The 27,265-nt window shown below is 45.7% G+C and overlaps 2 protein-coding genes across 2 annotated transcripts; both read left to right on the top strand.

The window, feature by feature from the left end:
- The first annotated feature begins 8,278 nt into the window (after nucleotides 1-8,278).
- Nucleotides 8,279-10,077, top strand: LOC125508240 (receptor-like protein EIX2). The gene has a single exon (XM_048672871.1). It carries the CDS (start codon nucleotides 8,352-8,354, stop codon nucleotides 9,723-9,725), a length of 1,374 nt encoding a protein of 457 aa, XP_048528828.1. The 5' UTR covers nucleotides 8,279-8,351; the 3' UTR covers nucleotides 9,726-10,077.
- Nucleotides 10,078-25,079: 15,002 nt separating this feature from the next.
- LOC125532465 lies at nucleotides 25,080-26,396 on the top strand. Its single transcript, XM_048696522.1, has 3 exons — nucleotides 25,080-25,117; nucleotides 25,211-25,355; nucleotides 26,087-26,396. The coding sequence occupies exons 1-3, from the start codon at nucleotides 25,080-25,082 to the stop codon at nucleotides 26,351-26,353; spliced, it is 450 nt and encodes a 149-aa protein (XP_048552479.1). The 3' UTR covers nucleotides 26,354-26,396.
- Nucleotides 26,397-27,265: the final 869 nt, after the last annotated feature.

Genomic DNA, 27,265 nt, shown 5'->3' with positions numbered 1-27,265 from the left:
CAACAGTTTAACATCTTTGAAGCATTCCAATGCTTGATCAAAGCATGGCAGATCAGACATGGCTTCAAGACTAAGCCTCTTGTGAAGATTAATCATGTCTTGATTATAGAGCACACACATGTAATAGCTTCATTGGAGATGGCTCCAGAACCGATCTGAAGATATACATGGTTTGTTGTAGGGATTCTTGGCGTGAACAAAGAAAGTGTTGTGCTCTCTGAAGCTTAAAGACATTGAAAGTGCAATATGTGGAAGCAGCACTTCAAAGCTTTGGCAGCCTAGGCATTGGCTTCTGAATCTGAGGCCTATTGTTGACCTTGAACTCATACTGGGGTCCAGGCACTTTAGGAGGAGTGAGATTTGGCCATTGGACTCTAACCAGTTGAACTTCAGGCCCAAACTTGCCTTCAGCCAAGACCATGCCATCATTGACTTCGGGCTGAGAAATGTCTTCAGCCACATTAGCTTCACTACCTTTAGTTTCATTGGCTTCAGCCGTAGTGGTTTCAGTTGTTGTGGCTTCAGAAGTAGTGACGACAGCCTCGGTTGCCATAGTGGCAACAATAGGTTCAGAAAATGGGAGCTTGAATGTCTTCGGCTGATGCAGCCGAAATGTCTTCATTTAGTTTGGTTTCAAGCTCAGCTATGGTATTTGTAGGCATAGCTTCTTGAATGACCTCTTGTGCAACATAAGTCTCAGTTGGCACTTCCTCTTCAGGAATGCTTGACATGGAGGATGAAGGCCTTGGGCCTTTGCGAAGCCTTCAGAATAAGGGTGATGCTTGTGAAGAAGTTTTGTCTTCCTCCATGGTTTCCGGTGGTGTCTTGGGGAACTCAAGCACATGTGTTGTAACTTGAGCTGAGGAATAACTGCATCATATTCTTGCTTCACATTGGCTTCATGACCAATGTCTTCAGCTGCGGTGAAATCAACAGCTGGAATATCTTCAGACACTTTTTGAGAAGCCTCTATGGAAGCAGGCTCTACAATCACAACACGTCTTTCAGTGTTGGTTGAGGCAGGTGGAGCAATAGAAATGGGTTCAACAAACATAGGCTCCTCTTGAGAGGGTTGTTGAGGAGTTGGAGGCACTTGGGTCCTTTGTGATTTCTTTGAATATTTCATCTTGGACGCTTTTGTGGGGGGGGGGAGCAATTGCTTCAGCCTGCTTGAGCTTGCGATATTTGGCTTCAGGAAGCTTTGTCTCTGCCTGTCTTGAGCAATAGACGAGGCAGATGGCTTCGTGCCAACAAAGTTTGGCGAAAAGATGATTCTAGGCATTTCTTGCCTTGAAGCCTCAGCGGCAAATATCACTAGCTTCTTCTTCTTGATCAGCTTGGGATCAAGTGCTAGACGACCAAGTGCTTTCCTCTTCAGGCCCTCATCGTGAGCTTGCACAGTCTACTTAGCATATTTCTTCAGATGCTCTCTAGCGCCTTTAGCTTCCTCACGACGCTTATGAAACTCTTCTTTCATATCTTCCATCATCATCTTGAAGCCCTTGATTTCCTTGGCTCCAAGCTTGTGAACATGTTTCTTGAAATAAACCTTTTCATGATCGATCTTGTTCTTTTGCTCAAGAACCTTTTGCGCTCCTAGTTTTTTGGTAATAGACTCTTGAAATGTGACACTTGTGTCAATGGGTAGTTGAAGATCATCATTGGAAAGGGAGGGGTCTCGAAACCATTCATCAATGAAGTTGTTGAGAATGTCATGATCGTACAGAGGCAGGTCCTTGAAGATATCAGCCTCTTCCTTCTTGTTCTTGATCAACTGCTCAAGATCATCATCATCAGACAAGTCAATGATATCATCATCATCTCGAAGTGTGCTTGTTAGTTTGGGGCCTCGCCCAACAGATGCTTTTGTCTTCGGAGAAGTCCTAGACACAGTTTCAGAATGCACACTGGTTTTCGTTTTCACTCTACATTTTTGTATATGTCAAAAACATTTTTAAATAAATGATCAACATTTTTTGCATACACGTTCAACATTGTTCGAACACTTATTCAACAATTTTCAAATACTTTTTCAACAATTTTCAAATACTTTTTCAACAATTTAATACTTATTCAACACTTTTTAAATACTTGTTCTAATTTTTTCCAAATATAATACTCATTATACATTTTTTATATTCATTCAACATTTTTTTAATAATTATTGAACATTTTTAGTACTTATTCAACGTTTTCAAATAGTTGTTCAACATTTTTCAAATTATCATTCAACAATTTTAATACTTATTCAACAGTTTTCAAATACTTGTTCAAGTTTTTTTTTCAAATGTGTGTTTTGAAGAGTGTTTTAAAGTATAAAGAAAAATATAAAAATCAAGCAAAACACGAGAACAAAAATGCAAAAAAAACAGGTCGTGGCCTTCCGCGTGGTTGAGCCTGCCCATCTGGGGCTCCCCCAGCGCAAGAGGTTCCCCCTGTCTTGCTTAAAGCGAGACATAGGGGTGCGTAGAGACACCGAAGTACAGATCGAAGAACAACTTTGCTCCAATGGCGATGATTAGGGCAGATCGGGAGGTGTTCTTGCACTCACTTGGGAGGGGGGCCCTTGGTCCTAGGGGCCCGGGGCGGCTCCCCATCCCCCCCCCACCCCCAGGGTCGGGCATGTATGTGTGGTCTATTTCAATGGCACTGTTTAATCTTCTTTGTCTAGTTCCTTATAATTTTTCCTCTCGGCCTCCCTGCCGGCGTCCTACTACATACTACATTGGCGCTGTCACCGGCGTCGTTCCTTTTGGCCTCCTCTCCCTCGTCCTACAACACTGGCGTCGTCATTGTCTCGTCAGTGTCGTTCCTTTTGGCTTCCTCTCCTTTGTCCTACAACATTATCACCATCGCCGGTATCGTTCTTTTTGGCCTCCCCTCCCTCTTCCTCCTACACTAACACCATCATTGCGCACACACACTGCATTTCTCCTCCCCGACCTCTGCCTCAGCGTCCTTCTATTTGTCTCTCCCCACGGACTGTCTTCGCGGCAGCGAATGCTAGCAACTGGTTCACCGCAGACGGGATCAATCGCCCGTGGCTCCATTCTCGTTGCGCCGGACGCGACGCCGCGGCCACCATCCACTACATCCACAGAGGCACTCTATTCTCACTAATCGTCGTCAACCTTTCCAGATCAACGTCATGTTGTGCCCGCCGCCGCAGCTGGCACCGCCCGGTTGACCTCCTTACCCACGACCTACACTACGGCCGCCATTGAGCACACTCCCAGTGTAACACTTAATCAAACACCATGTCATGATTGCTCCCCTAATGTGTCATGTTTGGTTGCCTACATTAGTTCAATCAACCCCAACTGGGACAAGTATGTAAAGTGCCCAAAACGATGGCAGTAACCAAACGCGTCCTAAGCGCGCGAGATTGCATGTTCCGAGTTGTCATGTCGCTTCTTATTCGGGCTGGTTCCTATTTGATGCCTTAAGTGCTGGTTATAGTGCTTCTGGTAAAAGGCGCACACTCCCCATGAAGCGAGTTTTATTGTAATGGGCAGGCCCATGTACGGTAATACACTTTCTTGTTCACATCATACACTTTCAGTTTTTTCTTGGGCGAGTTTTCCCTAATTTTTACTTTATGGGTTTTGTTTGATTTTTATTTTTTTGTTTTTTACTCTTTTTTTATCTTACCCTTTTCTCTTTTCTTTCCAAATTCGTGAAAATTTTGAGTTCAAAACTTATTCAAAATCATGAAATAGATTCAAGTTCATGACTTTTTTAAATGCATGTAATTTTATAAATTTATATAAAAAATCAGAATTCTTGAACCCCTATAAAATTCATAAAAAATATTGAAATTCGCAAAGCATTTTGAAACTTGTGAATGTTTCCCTAAATTCATAAAGTTTTTTTGAGTCCACGGAAGAAGTAAACTTTTTTAAAATTTGTGAACTTTTTGGGAACCCAACTTTGTTTTTCAAATTCATGAACTTTTATGAAATCCATGATTTTTTTAATCCTGGTTTTTTTAATCTATGAAGCCCATGAATTGTTTCAAATTCGTGTAATATTTTGAATCCCACAAACTTTCTGAAATTTTCTGAAATCTATGAACTTTTTAAAATTTTCAATAATATTTATAGATTCATGATTTTTTTTCAAAATCATGTTTTTCAATTCATTTGCAAACTTTTTTTTCACAAATACCGTTAACTTTTTTCAAATCCGTAAACATTTTCAAATTCCTGAACTTTTTTTAAACCCATGAATATTATTTGATATCACCGATGTTTTAAAAACTAACAGAAAAACGTGAAAAACCCGGTGGTTTTCCCCTTGAGATTGAGATTGCAGACCAATTTGTACGAGCAGACATTCGCAAAAAAATAGTACCAACAGACGAGAGTGAATAAACAAGAAGCGAGTGAAAACTTTTTCAAAAAAAAGAAGCGACCGAAAACCAAGACCATCGGACGAGAAACCAGTGAACGAGATCGAGCTAGCGTGGACAATTATTGAGTGGGCCCACAACACGGATACACGCCGAATAGGAGCTCTTCCTTTTGGAGAGCATCGGCGAGCGTGCGCACGGCAACAAAGCAAGCATCATCGTCTCGTCATCGCTACCTGCACTGACTATCTGGAGTCTTACTCTTCCCGTCGGCCAGTCAGTCCATTCCCACTGGTATGCCGTGTGGAAAGTGCATGCCGCGCTCCAGAATTCCACAGAGTCGGCGTCGCTCAGTCGCTGTCGTCGACGTTTCGCTGTCAGTCCATTCCCACTGGTATGCCGTGTGGAAAACATGATCCGCACCAAGACTCCATGGGTGTTAGAATCATTACAATGTAATCTACATTATTGACTCTAGTGCAAGTGGGAGACTGAAGGAAATATGCCCTAGAGGCAATAATAAAGTTGTTATTTTATATTTCCTTATATCATGATAAATGTTTATTATTCATGCTAGAATTGTATTAACCGGAAACTTGATACATGTGTGGATACGTAGAAAACACTGTGTCCCTAGTAAGCCTCTACTAGACTGGCTCGTTAATCAAAGATGGTTAAGTTTCCTAACCATAGACATGTGTTGTCATTTGATGAATGGGATCACATCATTAGGAGAATAATGTGGTGGACAAGATTCATCTGTTAGCTTAGCATATTGATCATTCAATTTTATTGCTATTGCTTTCTTCATGTTATATACATATTCCTTTGACTATGAAATTATGCAACTCCCGGATACTAGAGGAATACCTTGTGTGTTATCAAATGTCACAACGTAACTGGGTGATTATAAAGATGCTCTACATGTATCTCCGAAGGTGCTTGTTGGGTTGGCATAGATCGAGATTAGAATTTGTCACTCCGAATATCGGAGAGGTATCTCTGGGCCCTCTCGGTAATACACATCATAATAGGCCTTGCAAGCAATGTGACTAATGAGTTAGTTGCGGGATGATGTATTACGGAACGAGTAAAGAGACTTGCTGGTAACGTGATTGAACTAGGTATGAAGATACCGACGATCGAATCTCGGGCAAGTAACATACCGATGACAAAGGAAATAACGTATGTTGTCATTACGGTACGACCGATAAAGATCTCCGTAGAATATGTGGGAACCAATATGAGCATTCAGGTTTCGCTATTGGTTATTGACCGAAGAGGTGTCTCGGTCATGTCTACATAGTTCTCGAACCCGTAGGGTCCGCACGCTTAACGTTCGATGATGATTTTGTATTATATGAGTTATGTGATTTGGTGACCGAATGTTGTTCGGAGTCCCGAATGAGATCACGGACATGATGAGGAGTCTCGAAATGGTCAAGAGGTAAAGATTCATATATATGACGATGATATTCGGACACCGAAAGTGTTCTAGGGGTACCGGGTACATATCGGATCACTAGAAGGGGTTCCGAGCACCCCCCCGGCGACTATATGGGCCTAATGGGCCAAGAGGGGGACAGACCAGCCCCTGAGGGGCTGGTGCGCCCCCATATAGGCCAAAATAGGAGGAGAAGGAAAGAGGGGAAGGGAGAAGGGAAGGGGAGGATTCGGCCTCCCCCTTCCTCCCCCCTCTCTTTCCTTTCCCCTTCGATGAATAAGGAAGGGGGGCGAATTGGGGAGGAACCCCAAGTAGGATTCAGCCTACTTGGGGTCCCCCCCTTGGCTGATCCCTCTCCCTCCCACCTATATATATATATATATACGGGGGAAGGCGCCTAGAACACACAACAACATCTATTAGCCGTGTGCGGCGCCTCCCTCCATAGATTACACCTCCGGTCATATCTTCATAGTGCTTAGGCGAAGCCTTGCGCGGATCACTTCACCATCATCGTCACCACGCCGTCGTGCTGACGAAACTCTCCCTTGACACTTTGCTGGATCAAGAGTTCGAGGGACGTCATCGAGCTGAACGTATGCAGAAGTTGGAGGTGTCGTACGTTCGGTGCTTGATCGGTCGGAACGAGAAGAAGTTCGACTAGATCAACCGCGTTGTCAAACGCTTCTGCTTTCGTTCTACGAAGGTACGTAGAGACACTCTCCCCCTCTTGTTGCTATGCATCTCCTAGATAGATCTTGCGTGAGCATAGGATTTTTTTTGAAATTGCATGCTACGTTTCCCAACAAAACCACACCGATAGAGGACGCCGGTAGAACCATGGACACTCGAAGACGCAGGTCCAGGAACACCGGGCTGAAGCAGCGGCGGTAGAAGGCCCTGCGTGGTCACATGCGCCCACCACGCCACCAGGCCGGTACACAGTTGCTGCCGGGATCGACCACATGAGCCAACACCATAGCTCAGAGGCAGACGCCGCCGGGGACGAATCGACCCACCTACACGAGGCAGGCACACAGAGCCCCAGCCAGCAAGGCGCGAGCCCGCCCGAAAAGGTTGTGCCTGCACCCGCGGCCAGCAGCAGCAACGCATCAGAGGAGCTGGGCTGCGCCGCCAGGGGATAGCAGAGGAGCAGTAGGAGGGCCATAGCCGGACACGCCGACCCGCCCGAAATGGCAGCGCCTGCACCCCGGCCGGCGGCAACACTCGCAGCAGAGGAGTTGGGTCGCGCCGTCAGGGAATTGCAGGGAAGCGGCAGCAGGGCCCAAGCCGGATGACAGGGGAAGACCACCATGTTACAACGACGCCGGACGACAAGGGGAAAGCAGCAGCCGGAATGGACACCCCGAGACGCGCGGCCAGATCTCAGGGATGGGAGGGGGCGCAGCACCAGCGCCGCGGGAGGACAGATCCGCCCCGCCGTCACCATCCCCGGGCTCAGCACGGCTTCGCCGGCGAGCCCTCCGGCGGCTGCGACGCGAGGGCAGGGTCGCGGAGGGGGCCGCTGGTGGCGGCGGCTAGGGTTTCCCCCGTGTCGCCGCGGGAGGGGCGACTCGGGGGACGAGACGGGGAAGGAGCAAACACAAGCCGTTTCATATTATTTTACACTTTGAGAACCTACATTTCATTTTTCACTGGTTTGTTTCATAAAAGTCACATATGTTTCAATTGCGCATTTTTGAAATAACACATTTCACTCTTTTACAATAAATTATTACACATTTTAAATAATCAGGTGTACAAGTTGACATTTCAGTTTCATATTTAGGTTAAATAGGTTTCCAGTGAAATAAGTTGGCTCCACATATTTCTATTGAAAAAGAGATTATTTTTTCTTCTTTTTTGGAGGAGGGGGGGTGTGTGGGGGGGGGGGGGGGGGGGGGGTCATGGCTAGCTTTATTAACCTCAAATAATAGTTACATCGTTTACCAATTGGCCAACTAAGAGCTCAGGAGGTTTGTTAGTTCAACTGTTATCAAGCTTATTACAAAAACTAAACTTTGCTACCTCATGAGCAACTGAATTCGCTTCACGAAAATAATGAGTAAAAATGACCTTTTCTATAAAAATAGCCGAATCTATGCACTCAGCAAAAATGGCTGCAGCTGCGTCCCACCATTGGTCTTGTCCTCGGCAACAATTGATAACGCTCAACGACGAAACTCGGAGAACAGGCAATGGGAAGAATTATTGGGCAGGCCCACAACGCGGATACAGTCCACTGGTATCAACGACGAGCGCGCGCATGGCAGCGTCTCCCGTCAAAAAAGAGAAAGAAAGAAAAAGCAAGCATCAGAATCTCGTCGTCCCCACGTGCACTAACTATCCCGAGTCTTACTCTTCCCGCCGTTGGTGAGTCAGTCAACTGGTATGCCGTGTGGAAAACGCATGCCGCGCTCCAGAATTCCACAGAGTCGGCGTCGCTCAGTCGCTGTCGTCGACGTTTCGCTGCCGGTCGGCCCGGTACTGCCACCGCCGCCACATACAAGTGGGCGTCGTGCAAACCAAACAACTCGCTCCACTCGAATTCCAACCATGGCAGGAGGACACGCCCAAGCTTCAACAACACCTCTGCTGTGCCTCCCCCTCTGCCTCCTAGTACTGCTATCCTCTGCCCAACGGGCGACGGGCATGTACCTCGACGCCGGCGGAACCCACGAGACCTTCTCCGGCGGCACCGTGCCCGAGAGCTTCAGCGTGCGGAGCCGCAACTCCTCCAACAGCTCCGGCGCCGGCGCGGCCTTCTGCAGGCTCCTCTCCCTCCAGATCCTCGACCTGTCCAACAACCAGCTCACGGGCGAGCTCCCCGACTGCTGGTGGAACCTGCAGGCGCTGCAGTTCATGGACCTCTCCAACAACTCCTTCTCGGGCCAAATCCCCGCTGCCAAGGCAAGTCACAACTGCTCCCTCGAGTCGCTCCATCTCGCCGGCAATGGCTTCACCGGCACCTTCCCGCGGGTCTTGAAAGGTTGCGACTCGCTGGCCACCCTCGACATCGGGAGTAATAACTTCTTCGGTGCCATCCCTCCATGGATCGGGACCCAGGTTCCGTCGTTGAGAATCCTTAGCCTTAGATCAAACAATTTCACAGGGGTAATCCCTGTGGAGTTGTCGCGGCTCTCTAAACTCCAGCTGCTCGACCTCGCCAACAACAGACTCACAGGAAAAATTCCGGTAGCATTCGGCAACTTGACCTCCATGAGGAACCCAGAAATTGTGTCGAGTACGGCATCATCGCTGGATGGGTCGACTTATCAGGATAGAATCGATATAATCTGGAAGGGCCAGGAGCTCATCTTCCAAAGAACGATCCGGTTATTGACCGGCATCGATCTGTCAGGCAACCTCTTGTCTCAGTGCATCCCTGACGAGCTAACCAACCTTTACGGCCTCCGATTTCTGAACCTGTCAAGAAATCATCTGTCATGCGGCATCCCTGGAGATGTCGGTAGTTTGAAGAATCTCGAGTTTCTTGATCTATCATGTAATGAGCTTTCAGGACACATTCCACAGAGCATCTCGTTCTTGTCGACGCTCAGCATATTCAACATCTCCAACAATCATTTGTCAGGCAGGATACCTGGTGGGAGCCAGATGCAGACGTTGACTGAACCTTCGTTTTACCGGAACAATTCCGGCCTTTGCGGATTTCCTCTAGCCGATTGTCCAACTACTTCGCCTGCTTCGGATGAGAAAACTGGTGAAGGGGAGGACCAGTGGCTGTACTACTGTGTGACTGCTGGGGTTGTTTTTGGATTTTGGCTATGGTTTGGACTGCTCTTTTCAGTTGAGACCTGGAGATGTGCTCTTCTCTTCTCTGTCGATGGCATGCAATCCAAGATTATGCAGAAGGTGTCACATATTGACCAGTTTATTTCAAAAAGTAGTAATGATCAATATACTATGTAGTTGTTTCTTTTTTTGTTGTAAAACAAAGAATGTATGTATGTATGTATGCTATGCTACTCCCTCCGTTCCTAAATATTTGTCTTTTACAGACTACAACATACGGATATATGTAGACATATTTTAGAGTGTAGATACACGCATTTTGCTCCGTATGTAGTCATTTGTTGAAATCTCTAGAAAGATAAATATTTAAGAACGGAGGGAGTATATTATTAACTTCGTTTTGTAATAGCCAACTTTTCGGCCCATTTTCTCATGTAGTGAGGAGGGGAAAGAGTATCATGCATATGTGGGCTTCACTTGGCGTCCTTTTACTTTGAATGTCAATAGTTTCTTTGTTCTACAAGCTTGCTAATTTTGTTCCACTGGTACCTTTGCAAAGTTCTTTTTTCACATAAACAGCAGCCGCTCTACTATTTACATGCAACAGCTCACGGTGAACTAAATTACCATGTACTTGTTTTCGTTTATTGGACAAGTAAAACGTCGATCTAGGAGAGGGAGCTCAGGCCAGTTTGTTGATCATGTCCGTTTATGTGTTGTGCGTGCCTTGCATATGTATTGGGCTTGTTGGGCTGTGCCCGCAGCTGAACCCTTGTAGTGTTTGTGTGCATGTGTGTTGGACCTTGCCTGCGGTGGCGTTGTGTGTGTGTGTTGTTCGATTGATATCATGTTGACTTTGTGTTAGGTGGTTGCTTTATTTATAAAGCGGGGCGAAAGTCTTTTTCGGTAAAGGTTAGCATCTATCTGGTGGAGGTCATTTTCTCCACAAGCGAAACGAATTAGGTTGAAGTCATCTAGAGATAGTGAAGATCGTAGGGAGGAGCAAATTCATTTGTTTAGACAAAATAATGGTTTTTTACTTCTATTAATTAGAACACAATATTAACTTATAGCTTGGGTTGAAAGGAAGAAGAACAATAAAAGAAAGGAAAATTACAACAGTTTAGCTAGCCATTGTTGAAAGCAATCTCAACTGGAGCAATTGATTTGAGTTCATTACTCCTTCAAAAGAATGTTGGAGTACCCACCTCCTGGGGTCATCTGTGCCCTCCGATCCATCCACGACGCGCCCGATGCCCACATGCCGTCATATCGTGTAATCTCGTGCCTCACCGTGAAGCCGGCGCTAGGGTTCCATGGTATGTGGGTCGCGGACACGCGCGGGCCCCACGCGTCTGGCGTTTTTACGTCGATCCGTCGGGTGTTGTCTCGTGCGCTTGTTTGTGTGGGTTGGGTGCCGGTGATTGTACGGTGTTTCTCTGGCTGCCTGCCCTGCCCTCTTTGTGTTTGCTTGGCTGTTTGGTGTTGCCGGTGTTGCCCGATGTTGTGGTTGTAGGCTGTATGTTTGGTGGTGTCTAATCGGTCCACCCGACTGATGGACTCTCTGAGGGCTGCCCGGTTGGTCGAGTCTGCTAGATGTTTCATGATTGGGCGGCGCAACTTGTTTGCTCAAGTCCGTTGGCCATTTTATGATCAGGCGGCGCTTGCTCGGCACTGTTGTGCCCACCCGAAGATTGGGTGTTGGCAAGGCTGCCAGTTCTGAGCCGGTCCCTGCACGACGGTGTGTTGGGTGTACGAAAGGGTGTGGTGTCGTTTAACTTAGTCGGTAAAAGCATGGCTTATGCTCTTGGTTTGTATGGGGTGGGCGAGCGTGAGCTTGGATGGGTAACATTCCTCTTTGTCGCATCACTGAGGGACAATGCCTCCCTCACTGGGCCCATCAGCGAAAGCAACTGCTACTTAATCATAGGTTTGCTTTCGTGCAAGGCCCCTATTGCTGGAACAGACTGTTGCTCCGTACTCGGTGGGTTCACATGGGTTGGGTGATAGGGGCGAGGGTGTCCCGATCTTTAGATGAGATGATAACTATCGATTTGATGGAGACGACTTTGACGATCCGACTACAAACGTGCACGACGTTGCACCTTAGCAATCACTAAACCAATCTCCTGAGGTTACTGACGATGCCGGAAGCACGGTCAGCCTGACCACGAAGGTCTATTCCTGCAAGCAATCGAAGAACAAGCAAGAATATGATAAAACAATCTGAATATTGCAAATATATATGAGGTATTGATAATGGTGGGGATCCGTAAGCGGTCTTGGTCTGGTCGTTGGACACAAACGAAGTACACGAAGTTGCAATGGCTAACTTTTAACTAAACAAATCTCAAGGAAAAAGCTACTAGATGGATCTACTTATATAGGAGCAAGGGGTGGCGGCCAAGGAGGTGGGAGGACGTCCCAAGGCAGCCTAAAACTAACCCTAGGTCGTACAAGGCTCATGGGCCCAAGTGGAGGTGATGCAACACCTTTGGGCTTGTAGTTTGACTCGGATTCTGCTGCAACGTCATATTGTTTCGTCCGTAACTCAACGCTCCGGACGAATTTGAAGGTGAATCCAATTGGGTTGGAAAGAGCACGAAATCTAGTTTCCAACAAAAAAAGAATCACCCAATTCGGATTCCGTATGAAAAAGTTGTTGGCGTTTTGAGTCAGGTATGTCTGTGCAGTCCGAATCTGAATCCAGAACGTGAAAGACTTGGACTCTACCTTCTCTTGGCCCAAACGTGACGTGAGAGGACTTTTTGAACACAACATAAACTTCTCCTTTTCCCTTATCTTAATATGTGGATTGTACAAATGTCCCATACACCTGCAATTAGACAAAACACAAAAGTGTGTGAAGTATTTTTGTTCTGGATAACATAAATATATTATTGAATAGTTTGCATTAGAAATCACCTGACAAATATGCATGTATGCAATATTTTTGGTCGTATCCAAGGTAGTCATGTCCTCATCATCCTCCCCTTTTTGAAAATAAAGCCGTCCTCGGCATTGCTTAATCTGAAATGTGGCTAACAAAAGAGACAAGGTGTACATGTTGTATATGTATATGTCATTCATTTTAACTTCCCTTGATTTTTGCACATATGTCACATGTATACATGAGTAACTTTCATTGTTCATAAAATCTAAAGCCAAAAAATTATCACAGGAAGTAGAAGGCATGAAAATATTGGAACTCAGTTTGCACATATAAGTGAAGCTCTTATTCTCTTCAAAAGATTGACAATGTTCATCATTAAACCATCCTAACTCCGATGAATAAACCTTACTTGCATCAAATTTACATGCTACAACATGCTTAAATAAGCAAACATGCAATAAGTCATTGTACACAGAATCATCATCAAGATTAGAGGTCATATCAAAATGATTAAACATTGGTTCTTTTGCATCAACAGTTAATTCAATGGGTGCACTCAAAATTGTTGATATTTCAGTTGTTTGATCACATGACGCATTCATGACAGTAACAAGAGTCTCTAAAATAGGTGGTGTGCTCAAATCAACAGGTAACTCAACACATGATGCATTCAAGTTAACTAGGCATGCTTCATTCTCATGTGAAGTTATATCATCAATACCTTTACTGTTACCTCGCAGAGATGTAGCTGATGTAGGTACGGACATTGACAATGCACCATACTCTTGAGATGATATTGCGCTCACAATCCGAGGTGGGGCTGCTCTAGTAGGTGCAATAGTGGAGTAACCAACCGGCGATGGTGAGCATGAACTGGAATAGTAGTTGTTGTAGTCACCCAATGCATCCTCCTGTATCTGTCTCTCAAAGGTACAAGCACGGACATACATACCAGTAATGCAACGAGGAATATACTGAAATCTTGCCTGAATATCATGGTTCAAACCACCAAAAAATCTATTCATTGTATCATTCTCAGATTCTTCTATGTCACAATGATGCATATAAGATTTGAACTCTTGGTAGTAAGCATGAACAGTGTTGTTGCCTTGTTTAAATTGTTCAAATTTGCGAAGCAATTCACGACGATAATAAGGAGGGAAAAATTGTTGTCTCATTACAGCTTTCAAAACTTTCCAAGTTGTGGGTTGGTTATCAATGTTTTTCTTACAATGTACACTCCACCAAACAGAAGCAAAATCAGTAAATGCTCTAGTGGCTGCTCGCACTTGCTCAAGTTCAGAAAAGTCATGGTGACTAAAAACTTGTTCTACTTCAAGCTCCCAAGCTAGATATGTAGTAGGATTAAATCTATCCTCAAATGACGGTAAAAAGATAACCTGACCATGTGCTTGTGTGTGTTGTCCCAACTCTCGTGATGGTGAAGATGTGTCCGTCGTCCAAGAACTTCTATCTTCGGAACCTGTCATGATTAGTAGAAACAAGAAACAAAATTCAAGAATAATGTTCCTATGAACTACTAGGGTGTGGTGGTAAAGCGCTCACAGTAAAGCAAATATCAATATCTTACAAGTTCTTACCAAGCAACAGGTGGTGACAGGCAACCAACGGTGTCAAATAACTTTGAAGATTGTGTAAAGCGATTGCCAGGGGAACGTACGTATACACGGTGTAGAAATATGTGGAGCTGGGTTGGCTATATATGGTAGCAAAAGATTAGCAATAATCAATTCAGAGATGCAATGTTGAATAAACGCTCAACGACGGTACTGTGCTGGTCCTAGGCTAGACCGAACTAGAGACGCGAGCCTAGAACACTAATGAGGTCACGTCGTAGCACAACTAGCATCAATGAAGGATACTAAGTAGCTCTGGACAGCAAGATATAAGTGAAGATCACAACGGCAGTAAAGATAATGATGTGAAACAACAGCCAAGCATGATATATCAACAACTTTGTCTCCAACTTTCCTCTGAAAAAGTTTGTGCCGATTTTTTTTGATTTTTTTTTCCTTTTTTTCTCTGACTTTTTTCTCTTTTTTTTCTTGTTTTTCTCTCTCTTTTTTTCTCCCTCTTTCCAAAACAAACTAGATAAGACGCAGATTGGATCAAGCAAAGATGTGAACGATCTCAACTATTATTATGACAATGAATGGTGGGTAGCACGTGGTGGAAATTGATGGATGGGTGGTGGACAGCGGAAGAGATAATGATGCAGCGGTGGCGTGACTAATGTGAACAGAACTCGAAACTCTAAACGAACTAGACACTAAGACCAGCAACTCGACACGACGATGCAACCGATAATTCAACTATGCAAGCAATGAAAAGAAAATTTCAAAGGCTCAGACTGGCTTGGACCAAGGATGAATAGATCTAACTCTTTTTTGTGGCTTTTTCTTGGACAATAGGTAAGAAAATAAATCTAATCTAGGAAAACTGAAAATTCTCACCGAGCAACCTGAAAACTGATACCACTTGATAGGGGCGAGGGTCCCGATCTTTCGATGAGATGATAACTATCGATTTGGTGGAGACGAATTTGACGATCCGACTACAAACGTGCACGACGTTGCGCCTTAGCAATCACTAAACCAATCTCCTGAGGTTACTGACGATGCTGGAAGCACGGTCAGCCTGACCACGAAGGTCTATTCCTGCAAGCAATCGAAGAACAAGCAAGAATATGATAAAGCAATCTGAATATTGCAAATATATATGAGGTATTGATAATGGCGGGGATCCGTAAGCGGTCTTGGTCTGGTCGTTGGACATAAACGAAGTACACGAAGTTGCAATGGCTAACTTTTAACTAAACAAATCCCAAGGAAAAAGCTACTAGATGGATCTACTTATATAGGAGCAAGGGGTGGCGGCCAAGGAGGTGGGAGAACGTCCCAAGGCAGCCTAAAACTAACCCTAGGTCGTACAAGGCTCATGGGCCCAAGTGGAGGTGATGCAACACCTTTGGGCTTGTAGTTTGACTCGGATTCTGCTGCAACGTCAGATTGTTTCGTCCGTAACTCAACGCTCCGGACGAATTTGAAGGTGAATCCAATTGGGTTGGAAAGAGCACGAAATCTAGTTTCCAACAAAAAAAGAATCACCCAATTCGGAGTCTGTATGAAAAAGTTGTTGGCGTTTTGAGTCAGGTATGTCTGTGCAGTCCGAATCTGAATCCAGAACGTGAAAGACTTGGACTCTACCTTCTCTTGGCCCAAACGTGACGTGAGAGGACTTTTTGAACACAACATAAACTTCTCCTTTTCCCTTATCTTCATATGTGGATTGTACAAATGTCCCATACACCTGCAATTAGACAAAACACAAAAGTGTGTGAAGTATTTTTGTTCTGGATAACATAAATAGATTATTGAATAGTTTGCATTAGAAATCACCTGACAAATATGCATGTATGCAATATTTTTGGTCGTATCCAAGGTAGTCATGTCCTCATCATTGGGACAAGTAACTTCACTCTCGTTGCTCGCGCTAGAGCTCCAATGCTCATTCAGTCATTCCGCACCTACCGGGCTGCTTGTTGGGGCCGGGCTATGGTTTGGGTCCACCTGCCAGTGTGTTGGGTCGACGTCTTGAACGGGTTAACATTTAGGTGGATTGGTGAAAACATGTGCTATGATCGCTCGATTGGTTTTTTGATCTTGTTTTCCCCGTGCATGGTGGGTGGCCGTGGGATGGTTCATGTAACGTCCCTCGTGATTGCCCACGCTAGTGTTTGGATACTCGTTTTCGGTCTACCTAGGTGCATGTTTGCATCGGGTTAGCGTCTTGGTGTACATGCTAGTTTGTTGGGCTGATGGCTTGGATGGGTTAACCCATTGGTCGGGGTGTTTACCATTTGTCTGGTTGGGTAAAAGCATGTGGCTTGCTTGGTCGTTTGGTGTCGCCTTGCTCTGCGGGTGTTTAGTACTATCCTTCTAGTGACGTGTGTCGGATGTCTGTCTGGGCTTTATTTTTGGTTGGTTGCAGTAGCAGGGAGTGATTGTGGCATGAAGCCCTAGGCTCTCTTGTTGTACGTCGATAAGGGTTGTGTCAGGCGGGGGTAGTCCTTCATGTTTTATCTTTCTGTGTCGATGGCGCCCTCATTGTATCATTCAACATCCTTCCTGTGTTCTTTTTGGCTTCGTCCTGCTTACATGCGAGGAGGGCCTATTGGCGCTGCTTTCCCTGGTACTTGCTTATGTGGTGTCAACTACTTTGCCTTGCCTCCTTCACCATATCCTTTTCTTCCTCCTGCGGCGCTTTCTTCACTCCCACCATTTCACATCTAACAAAGCACACTAGGTTCCCTCCGCTTCACTCCTCACGGATGGAAGGAGTTCTGTAATCTTCTCATCGGTTCTCGTGCACGACTGCCTTCTATTTTCTTCACTGGCCAACATGGTGTTCATTGCTTAGTCTAGTTGAGGTTCGGCTTTCATTTCCTTGCTCAATGTGTGTGATTTCTTCTTCTCACTGACCGTACATTCTCTTTGCCCTTGCGACTGTAGATCTAGTGGGCTTCTTCCTAAAGTTTGATTATGGATGTTCTTGGATCCCTGCTTTTCCACGTGAGCTATCTCATCAGTCCTATCTGTGCAGTCTGTCTGATGAAATGGTTGTGTTCTAATCTCTAATGCTTGAGAAGGTTTGTTTGCTTTGTGGCTCCCGACGGGCTCGATTGGCCACTATTGCTATTCGATTAGGTGGACTGTCCATTCTTGTTGCCCACCTCTGCTTGCTTGTTTGATTTCTTTGTAGATGTCTTGCTGCCTTTTGCATATCTAAAATGGTTGATTCTCTTCATGTTGCTCTAACCGTGCACCGTGTTTCTACAAGTGATTTCTTACTGCAACTTTTTGCATTTTTTTGTTAGTTCATGTGTACAAGATGGGTTTTGTTGTCTTTTCAATAATCCCTGTTTTGGAGAGCATGAAGATGTGGTTTGCTTTGATGGTGTTTTTCTATGTATGTGAGGTTACAGACTACGGGGTTGTGTTGGCTGAAATAAAAATCGAGTTGCCTCGAGATGGCGTCTTACCCTCACCGAAGAGAATTTTTTTTGGAGGGTTGCTTGGCAAGGTGCCTTCATGCGTACGACCAGACTGCCTTACAGGCCATTAGGTTTTTCAGGGACGTTTTGGCTTTGTGCTAAGGGATTATAACTACGATTCAATGTTGGTGTATAAGAAGTCGACCAGTTCTGTTGTTGTGCGGTGTTTACCGTGCGTTATAGCATGCTTGGAGAGAGCGGTTGATTCCATGCGGCTTTCATCCGGGCACCAAGGCATTGATTAGCGCCTTGACATGTGCTTCCTCTAATCTAGGAAGGTGTTGGGCCTCAAGTGCGAGGTTTGTAGTAAGCAACAATTTTTTCCAAGTGAATGATCTTAAGGTTTATCGAACACACATGAGCTTTGAATTGCTACTAATAATCAGTCCTTGCACCCAAAAATACAGAATTTGCCTTGGCCTCAAGCGAAGGTTGTTAGTTTTATTAGCTTTGCTAGTTACAAGAATTAATGCAACTTATGTTTAGAAGTATTGATTGCAACAAGAGAAATAAATTCAAATTGTAAAAATAACTCAAAGTACGTTGATCGAGGTTGAAAGCAATAGGAATGAATGAATTGGGATCCATAGTTTCACGAGTGGCGTTTCTTTAATTAAAAAATAATATGACATGATGAATTAATTATAGTTGCGTATCGACTAAATTGCAGTTAGGGTCTAGTTTGCTAGGACTACCAAATGAATAGGGATTGAAGATTCTGAGAGAAGCTGGGAATAAGTTTGATTCTACAAGAATCGGCCAAAAAACTGGTCCTAAGAGGAGAGAAAAGAGTTTGATGACTCAGAAGAAGCGATGCTAGACACACGTACCTAGGCAAGAACACAATTTAGATTCTACAAGCTTAGCAACAAAAAGCTCTGAATCTATACGTTTATGAGTTTATTATTTGTTAAGCCCTTTCATGCACTTAGCGCATTATTACCAAAAAAGACTTTCGCTTCGCTTTATATATAAAGCAAACCATCGAGTACAAGGTTCAACACGATACCCAACACGCAAATACATACAAACGCCGCACGCAAAGTAGCACAAACATAGTAAGAAGGTTCTGCTGTGGATAGAACTCAACAAGCCCAAAAAAATAAAAAACATAGCACAGGCGGCGGCGCGGGCGGAGAAGATCTAGTCCAACTCTGATGGTGGAGGGGGGAGCGGCGGTGCCAGTCGAAGAGCCATCGCGCGAAGATGAGCAATGATGGAGTTGATGGCGGGTCCCGGGAACCACACCATTTGAACACAACGTCAGTAGCACGCTGCAGAAGAATATGCTGAATCACAAGCTTATTCCAAACTGTTCACAGCATTCAGGCAAGCACCCCAATGGTCAGCCACCTAATATGACGAACCGCGGTGGTAAGGCCTGGAGTTTGGCGAAGAGGTTGGGGATGTTGTTGTGACACCAACTTCCACCCATCACTTAGCGCATTATTTAAGCACACATTGGATGAGGCCTTTAACATTTGGACACACACAAGTTAAGAAGCTGCATTTTTTTAAAAATGGAGGCAAAGGTTGCCTAATTTATTAATTAAGCAGAAGAGAATTGCCCAGTTAATTATGGAAAACCGGGTGAAAACCGGAACAACAAAGGCTAAGTCCACTCCCATAGACTGAAACACACAGGGCAAAGCCCACCCTTATCGACCACAAGTCGACCTGCGGCCAGACAACGCAACTCTGAAACTGACGGAGAACTCGGAAGAATAAAACCAGGCACGGTCGGTGCCACAGAAGATCGTCGAATAGGCCACCTGTAGCCAGTCATCGTACACCACAGGGCCCCGCCACTGTAGCTTTGACTCCACAACAGCAAGCAAACTGAGGCAAAACCGTGGACACGCCGGAGAAGAGCCGACTATCGCAACCATTGCCGCGTCACCGACATCGCTCCCACCATCATCGTTGCCTCAAAAGTCTGGTCACCACAGTGATTCTCTCGGAGCCGCCGCCCCGACATCCACCACTCCGTCGCGCCCAGCGCAATCAACCAGCACCGCTGAAACTGCCTTCCGAGGCCACTGCCCGGCATACCACTGCTCCCCTTGAGTAGCAACGCCACACAACCCAGTTGCCCGCAGCCCACGCTGCTCAGGGCAACCGCTCGCCGACCACGGCCGTCGCACCACATCCGGGGCCGCCGCCTCGATGTAAAGTCAGACTGCCTTTTCTGGGCACATCGACCGAGCCGACACCCCTACCGCCCAAGCGGGACAAGGATGCCACCCAACCAATGTCGAGATAGAGCCCCACCTCATAGAGCTGCCACTCACATTGTTCCCGAGATTTCCATCTCGACGCACAATCAGAAACCACCCGAAGCCACCGCCCCGACGTCCACTGTCCCCAACTACGAAGAGATCCGTGCAAACTGCAACATTCCGACTTCCAGGAGATTCTTGAAAGAAGGAAACGATGTAGCCGTCGTCATCGCCCACTTCGACCATCCGAAGCTAGGGATTTCCCCCGGAGAGTCGTGTAATGGAGCTCCACGGCAACACCTTCAAGAAGGGGAACGACACCATGGCCATGGCGCCGTTGTTGCCGGCACCGACCCAAGGTCAGTGCTGGACTTTAGACACACATGTAATTCTCCCGAAGAAGTAACTCCGAGGATACTAGGGTTTTCCCTCCTCCCGTTGACGTTGTCGCCGGTCTACCCCACTTTCGATGTCCTTTGAGTCATGGAGATGCGAAGGACCTCCAACCCATCGCCGTGCGGGAGGGACACAACTCCCGGTCTTGTTGGTTCAGCGTCTCAATAAGGGTTGTGTGGCGGTGAGAATGTCCCAATATCTCCAACGTCCAATCCCCATGTAACACCCCGGATGTAACTTTCCCAATTTGTACTCCAACTCTTACCGTTTCCGGCGTTAAGTTATATTTATTTCCTCGGGTTCGGGTTTTGTCTCCGTGTGTTGTTATCGTTGTCTTGCATCTCATATCATGTCATCATGTGCATTGCATTTGCATACGTGTTCATCTCATGCATTCGAGCATTTTCCCCGTTGTCCGTTTTGCATTTCGGCGCTTCGTTCTCCTCCGGTGGTCATTTCTAGCTTTCTTTCGTGTGTGGGGATTAAACATTTCCGAATTGGACCGAGACTTGCCAAGCGGCCTTGGTTTACTACCGGTAGACCGCCTGTCAAGTTTCGTACCAATTGGACTTCGTTTGATAATCCAACGGTTAACCGAGGGACCGAAAAGGCCTCGTGTGTGTTGCAGCCCAACACCCCTCTAATTTGGCCCAAAAACCCACCAAACTCCACTCCATGACCTAGAGCGTTCGATAACGATCGCGTGGCCGAAAACCGCACCTCATTTGGACTCTCCTAGCTCCCTCTATGCCTATATATACACCCCCCTCCAAAAATTCGCGGTTCAATCCACCCCTAACCCTAGAGAAAAAAAATAGATCTCCGCCGCCGCCGGACGTGTCGGACCCGCGCCGGACAACGTCCGGATCCGCCGCCGCCAACCACCGGGCGCCACGTGGCGCGGGCGGACCACATCACCGCCGCCACTCCCGCCGTGATTGTTGTGTGCATGATATGCCTGTGAGTCCTTCATATGTTTTGTTAAGGATTTTGTTATATTTCCAGAGGTGAAACCCATGCATTTTTAGGATGTGTGTGGTGACTTGTGCAAGCTTGCAAAGTGAGGCACCCGGTAATTCTGTTTTCAGGGACTTAGTGATTTCAGTAAGTCCTGGGATTGTTTATCTCACGATGCCATATGTTCTTGTTGTTTCCTAGTGATTCGTGCCTATTTTGAGGATGATCAGTAAGGGAGTTTTGTTAATCTTGTAGTGCTCTATACACCCATGTCTTTGTTTGCAATTATGGAGTAACCTAACTTGAGTCCATCGAGCTCTACTTTTGCTTCGTTGTGAATCTGAGCAGATCGTCAACTTGTTTGCGATTTTGCCGATGTTATTGTATGATCCGTGCATGCTATGCCATTGTTCTTGCCATGTCTAGCTTTTATTTTGTGCCTTCTTTATGGGTGTATGCTTGTCTTGCCATGACTTGCACCGTAGTGAGTGCATCGAGCTCGTAAACAGACCTTCGTGAGTTATATTTCAGCAAGTCCCAGTTTTCACTAAGTCTGAAAACTGATTATGTTTTTGCTATGTTCGTGTGCTTGTTAGTATATTTTGTGATCCCTTTTGGCTCAAGGTCACTAAGGGACTTTTGTTAAGCTTGTTGAGTAGCTCCATGCCATGTCTTTCTTTGTCATGTTCAGGTCCTGTAGCATGTTGTTTTGTTGCTCCGAAGAGGGCTATATGATCTGAAATTCCAGACAAGTGTTAATTTCACTAAGTCTGAGATATGTTTGTCATTTGAGTTTTTGCCATGCTTGTTTGAACTTGTTAATGGATGATTTGGCCGTAGCTCAGTGCTAGACTTTTTTTAAGCATCTTGTGTGCATACCTGCCATATATTTTTTTGTCTTGTTTGGTGGCTGTAGCATGTTCATGTCATTGCATTTAGATGCCTACTTGCTGTAAATCGCAGACCGGTGTCATTTTTGAATTGCTTGCCATTTCCAAACCGTAACTCCGATTCCGGCGTTCTTTATATCGTTTTCAAGCGATTTCATCCCATCTTTCCAGTGGAACACTTGGTTTTCCAAGTTGAGGCCAGGTTCATGCATTTCCTGTCATATCTTGCATTTTGCATCCCGCATCGCATTCCGCATAGCATACCATCATTGCATCTTGTTGTTTGAGTTTGCACGTGGTTGATTGTATCCTTGTTGTTTGTTTGTCTTGTTTGGGTAGAGCCGGGAGACAAGTTCGCTAACGAGGAGCCCGTTGAGTTTTCTTTTGAGGATCCAGTCAACTCTGACAGCTTTGCAGGCAAGATGATCATACCCTCGAAATCACTACTATCTTTGCTATGCTAGTTTGCTTGCTCTTTTTCTATGCCATTGCTACGATGCCTACCACTTGCTTGCAAGCCTCCCAAATTGCCATGTCAAACCTCTAACCCACCATTGTCCTAGCAAACTGTTGATTGGCTATGTTACCGCTTTGCTTAGCCCCTCTTATAGCGTTGCTAGTTGTAGGTGAAGATTGGAGGCCGTTCCTTGTTGGAACATCTTTATTTACTTGTTGGGATATCATTATATTGCTATGTTATCTTAATGCATCTATATACTTGGTAAAGGGTGGAAGGCTCGGCCTCTCGGCTAGTGTTTTGTTCCACTCTTGCCGCCCTAGTTTCTGTCATATCGGTATTATGTTCCCGGATTTTGCGTTCCTTACGCGGTTGGGTTATAATGGGAACCCCTTGATAGTTCGCCTTGATTAAAGCTTTTCCAGCAATGCCCAACATTGGTCTTATCATTTGCCACCTAGCCTTTTCTTTCCCTTGGGTTCTGCAGACTCAAGGGTCATCTTATTTTAACCCCCCCGGGCCAGTGCTCCTCTGAGTGTTGGTCCAAACTAGAGCCCCTTGCAGCGCCACCTCGGGGAAACTCGAGGGCTGGTTTTAGTTGTACGAATTGCTTATCTGAGTGTGCCCTGAGAAAGAGATATGTGAAGCTCCTATCGGGATTTGTCGGCACATTCGGGCAGTGTTGCTGGTCTTGTTTTAACCTGTCGAAGTGTCTTGAGTTACCGAGATACCGAGTCTGATCGGAACGTCTCGGGAGGAGGTCTATTCCTTCGTTGACTGTGAGAGCTTGTCATGGGCTAAGTTGGGACTCCCCTGCAGGGATTGAATTTTCGAAAGCCGTGCCCGCGGTTATGGGCAGATGGGAATTTGTTAATGTCCGGTTATAGATAACTTAAACATAAACTTAATTAAATGAATCAACCGTGTGTGTTACCGTGATGGCCCCTTCTCGGCGGAGTCCGGGAAGTGGACACGGTATTGGAGTAATGTTTGCGTAGGTTGTTCTCTAGTTTCTCGCTCGTGCTTTGCCTCCTCTTCTCGCTCTCCTTTGCGAATAAGTTAGCCACCATACTTGCTAGTCGCTTGCTGTAGCTCCACTCATATTTTTACCTTGCCTTACCTATAAGCTCAAATAGTCTTGATCGCGAGGGTGCGAGATTGATGAGTCCATGTGGCTCACAGATTACTATATCACCAGATGCAGGGCCTGATGATTCCGCTCCAGGAGACGCGTACGAGCTCAAGTGGGAGTTCGACGAAGACTCTCAACGATACTATATTTCCTTTCCCGATGATCAGTAGTGGTGCCCAGTTGGGGGTGATTGGGACCGTGTCGCATGTTGGGTTCTCTTTTATTTTGGCGCCGTAGTCGGGCCATGAGTGTTTTGGATGATGTAATGTTATTTATGTACTTGATTGACGTGGCGAGTGTAAGCCAACTATGTTATCTCCCCTTTTATTATATTACATGGGATGTTTGTGAAGATTGCCTAACTTACGACATATGCCTTCAATGCGATTATGTCTCTAAGTCGTGCCTCGACACGTGGGAGCTATAGTCGCATCGAGGGTGTTACACCCCGTCTCGATGGTGCGTCTAGCATCGTCAGAGGGCGTGTGGTGGTGTGTGTTTGTCGGATCTCGTGAAATTCGATTGGTGCTGATCTTCCATGGATCTGTTTGGATCCAGTCTTCGGTCATGTGTCTACATGTTTAATCCTTTTGATCCATGCTTTTCTTCATTAGACGGATGGTGTAGCACGACGACTTCACAACAGGTTTTGTCCGGCTCTGGTGAGGAAGGGGTGATGACAGCGGCATATCTTCGACTCGCTTCAATATTTAGGGGGTGTTTGGTTCCAGGGACTTTTTTGTGTTGGGACTAGAAAAAGTCCCTAGCAAACCAAACATGGTGGGACATTTTTGGGACTTTTTGCTAAAAGCCTTTAGAAGCACCTCCTTGAGAGTCTTTTCCAAAAAGTCTCAGGGACTAGAAAAAGTATTAGCACTAGAGAACCAAACACCACCTTAGTCATCACTAGATGGTCTATGCACCTGTATATAAGTTTTATTACTTTAGTATATTTACTGTACAACTATAAGGACCTGTTCGAAACTCCACCAACTCCACAAAATTCTAGAAGCTGCGAAGCCAGAAAATAGCTGCTCCATAATTTTCAACTATAACTTCATCAACTTCGGAAGCGGAGTTGTGAAGTGGAGGTGCTCTAAACAGGGCGCAAGTGTTAAAGTTTTCTCCCAAAAAGAAGACGCGAAGGTAAGCCTCACGTTACACAAGACCACCCAATCTTGCGGGCCCGTGAGGCAGCCCTCCCGATCGCATCCTGGTCACGGACTCGCGGGCCCTTGTGAGCTGCTTCTCTCTCCTTTGCTCTCCCTCTAACCCTAGCATTTCCATCTCCAATACCGTATGCTAGGTGAATTATCCTTCCTAACTTATTTCCTCTTCTATTCTAGTAGTACTACTGTCTCAGTCTATGAGTAAAACGACATTAGTTCTGTTAATTACAGTGATTCAAATCGCTTCACCGGCAGACATACGCCTACCTATTCGACGAAATGCCGCAGTGACTAAAACCCTCTTGTCTTCACTTTCCTCCTACATATGTCCCGCAGGTGACGCGATGCTGCGCAGCTTCCCTCAGGCCCATCCGCTCCTCAGGTAAGCGGGCACGAGCATCTCATACCTGGCTCTCCCTCTCCGCACGGATTAACCGTTGATGTCGTCTCTGTTCTTGTTGCTTTGGGGGATCAGGAGGATGGGGTTCAACAAGAGGGATGCCTACTTCTTTAAGCAGATGGGCAAGGGCATGCTCTTCACCTACGCGCTTCTCGGCGCAGCATGGCTCTGGAATGACACGTCGCCGCTTGGTTGGTGGACGCTCAAGCCACGCTCCAAGGTAGGTACTATGGCTGGTTACCCTTGTTAGTTTAGGCAGAAATGAATTGGTGCCACCTTTTGTTTCACTAGTACAAGATTCTATCAGAGTACAATGAAGTTCATCTACCTGAATGCTCATTTTTTGGAACTATGGTTCAGAACTGCCAATAGATAATTTCAATGCGTTCCATACTGTGTCTTACAGTAAGACATAAGTTAATCCAGGTTCTCTCCATTCCACAGCTTCCTTGTGTGTCCATAACTTCTTTTTCCAAAAAGGACGGCTGTATGACATCCGTCCATCACTGCATCAACTAAGTAGCAATTTTGGCTACGCAATTAACAAGAAGCATGCCATTTTCTTGATGGGATGCGATTCATACAGCTTTTTGTGGGGTTGACCAAGCATTGATTGTATCTTCAAATCTTGCACATGCCTCAGGTTTTACTGAAACAGTATATTCTGGTCATTGTTTATCATTCGACGAGTTCTCCTTATATATGCCACCTTCAACACTCAAACATGAAGTTATGATGAAAAGGAACTTCTATGATGCACTGGATTATACATCTTATGTGACACCAAAATTATCTCTTGGACAAATATGATTATATACAACAATCACTTAAGGTGAATATCTCTTCTACAAGACCGTGATAAATAACGTCTATTTGCTAATGTTCACTCTTCCATTGATTCATGCCCTTCCAGTTTATAGTTTTCTAAAAACTATCTTCAATATTTTCCAGGAAGAAAAAGAGATGGCACATCTTTATGAGCACAGGGAGTTTCCCTACCCTGGTGATGAAGAGGCAGTTGAGGAGTTCATAAAAAGTGAGGGTGCTCTAGGTACCACGATCGGGCCCAAAGGTTTTGCGGATACAAATGTGGACTCTGATAACATGCAGAAGCAACTGCAGTCGAAAAAGTTCGACCAGGAGGCACAAAACCTCTGGTTCCGAATGAGGAATGAGGTTGCACATGAACTACAAGAGAAGGGATTTGGTGTTGAATGAAGTTTTATTCTTCTGAAAGGAGAAGAGAAATGCTGTCATGCTAGAGTTATCTTTGGATCGTCTCAGCTCTGCTAATTGACACAGCAGCTGGTAACTTAGAATAAATGCAAATATTAAACATGGAGCTTATGCTACGATTATCCTCCTTTTTCCCGCTACCTGCCTGGGCTATATCTTATTCCATGGCAAATGTCTTTGCAGAGCATCTACGTTGTGTCTGTTAGGAATGAGCAACTAAGCTTTACTGAGGGCCAATGGCCAATACATATACAGATGTGGTAAAGTGCAGAAAAGTCCCTTATACAATGGGGATGTACACAATGAACTATACACATACACATCTAACACCCCCCCTCAAACTCATGGTGGATCAACAACACTGAGTTTGGAGAGGAAAAACCCATGCTGAGCTCGAGTCTGTGCCTTCGTGAAGAAGTCAGCCAACTGTAACTCCGAGGGCACATAGTGAAGAGCGAGAGTCTGATCCTGCACAGCAGCACGCACAAAGTGGGCATCCACACCGATGTGCTTGGTGAGCTCATGCTTCACCGGGTCACGCGCAATATTGATAGCACCGGTGCTGTCGGACAGTAGAGGAGTTGAGGTAGTAGCAGACACACCAAAATCCTCAAGTAACCACCGTAACCAGATCACCTCAGCCGTCAACATAGCCATGGCTCGCAACTCAGCCTCTGTACTCGAGCGAGAAACGACTGTCTGCTTATTTGTCTTCCAGGCAATAAGAGAGCCACCAAGAAAGACACAGTAAGCAGACAGCGAGCGTCGATCAGAGGGATCACTAGCCCAGGTAGCATCAGAGTAGGCCTGGAGCTCAAGAGAGCTGGAGCGAGGAAAAAACAGGCGCTGAGAGATCGTGCCACGAAGATATCGTAGAACACGGAGGAGGTGACT

Source organism: Triticum urartu, chromosome 1 (assembly GCF_003073215.2).
Source record: "Triticum urartu cultivar G1812 chromosome 1, Tu2.1, whole genome shotgun sequence".
NCBI lineage: Eukaryota > Viridiplantae > Streptophyta > Magnoliopsida > Poales > Poaceae > Triticum > Triticum urartu.
This window is presented reverse-complemented; position numbering and strand designations above follow the sequence as displayed.

Excerpts from the sequence above, each read along its gene's own strand:
- LOC125532465 (XM_048696522.1), top strand. The coding sequence starts at position 25,080 with ATGCTGCGCAGCTTCCCTCAGGCCCATCCGCTCCTCAG. Across the intron at positions 25,118-25,210 it reads CAGGCCCATCCGCTCCTCAG|GAGGATGGGGTTCAACAAGA; the intron begins GTAAGCGGGCAC and ends TTGGGGGATCAG. Across the intron at positions 25,356-26,086 it reads CGCTCAAGCCACGCTCCAAG|GAAGAAAAAGAGATGGCACA; the intron begins GTAGGTACTATG and ends AATATTTTCCAG.
- LOC125508240 (XM_048672871.1), top strand. The coding sequence starts at position 8,352 with ATGGCAGGAGGACACGCCCAAGCTTCAACAACACCTCTGCTGTGCCTC.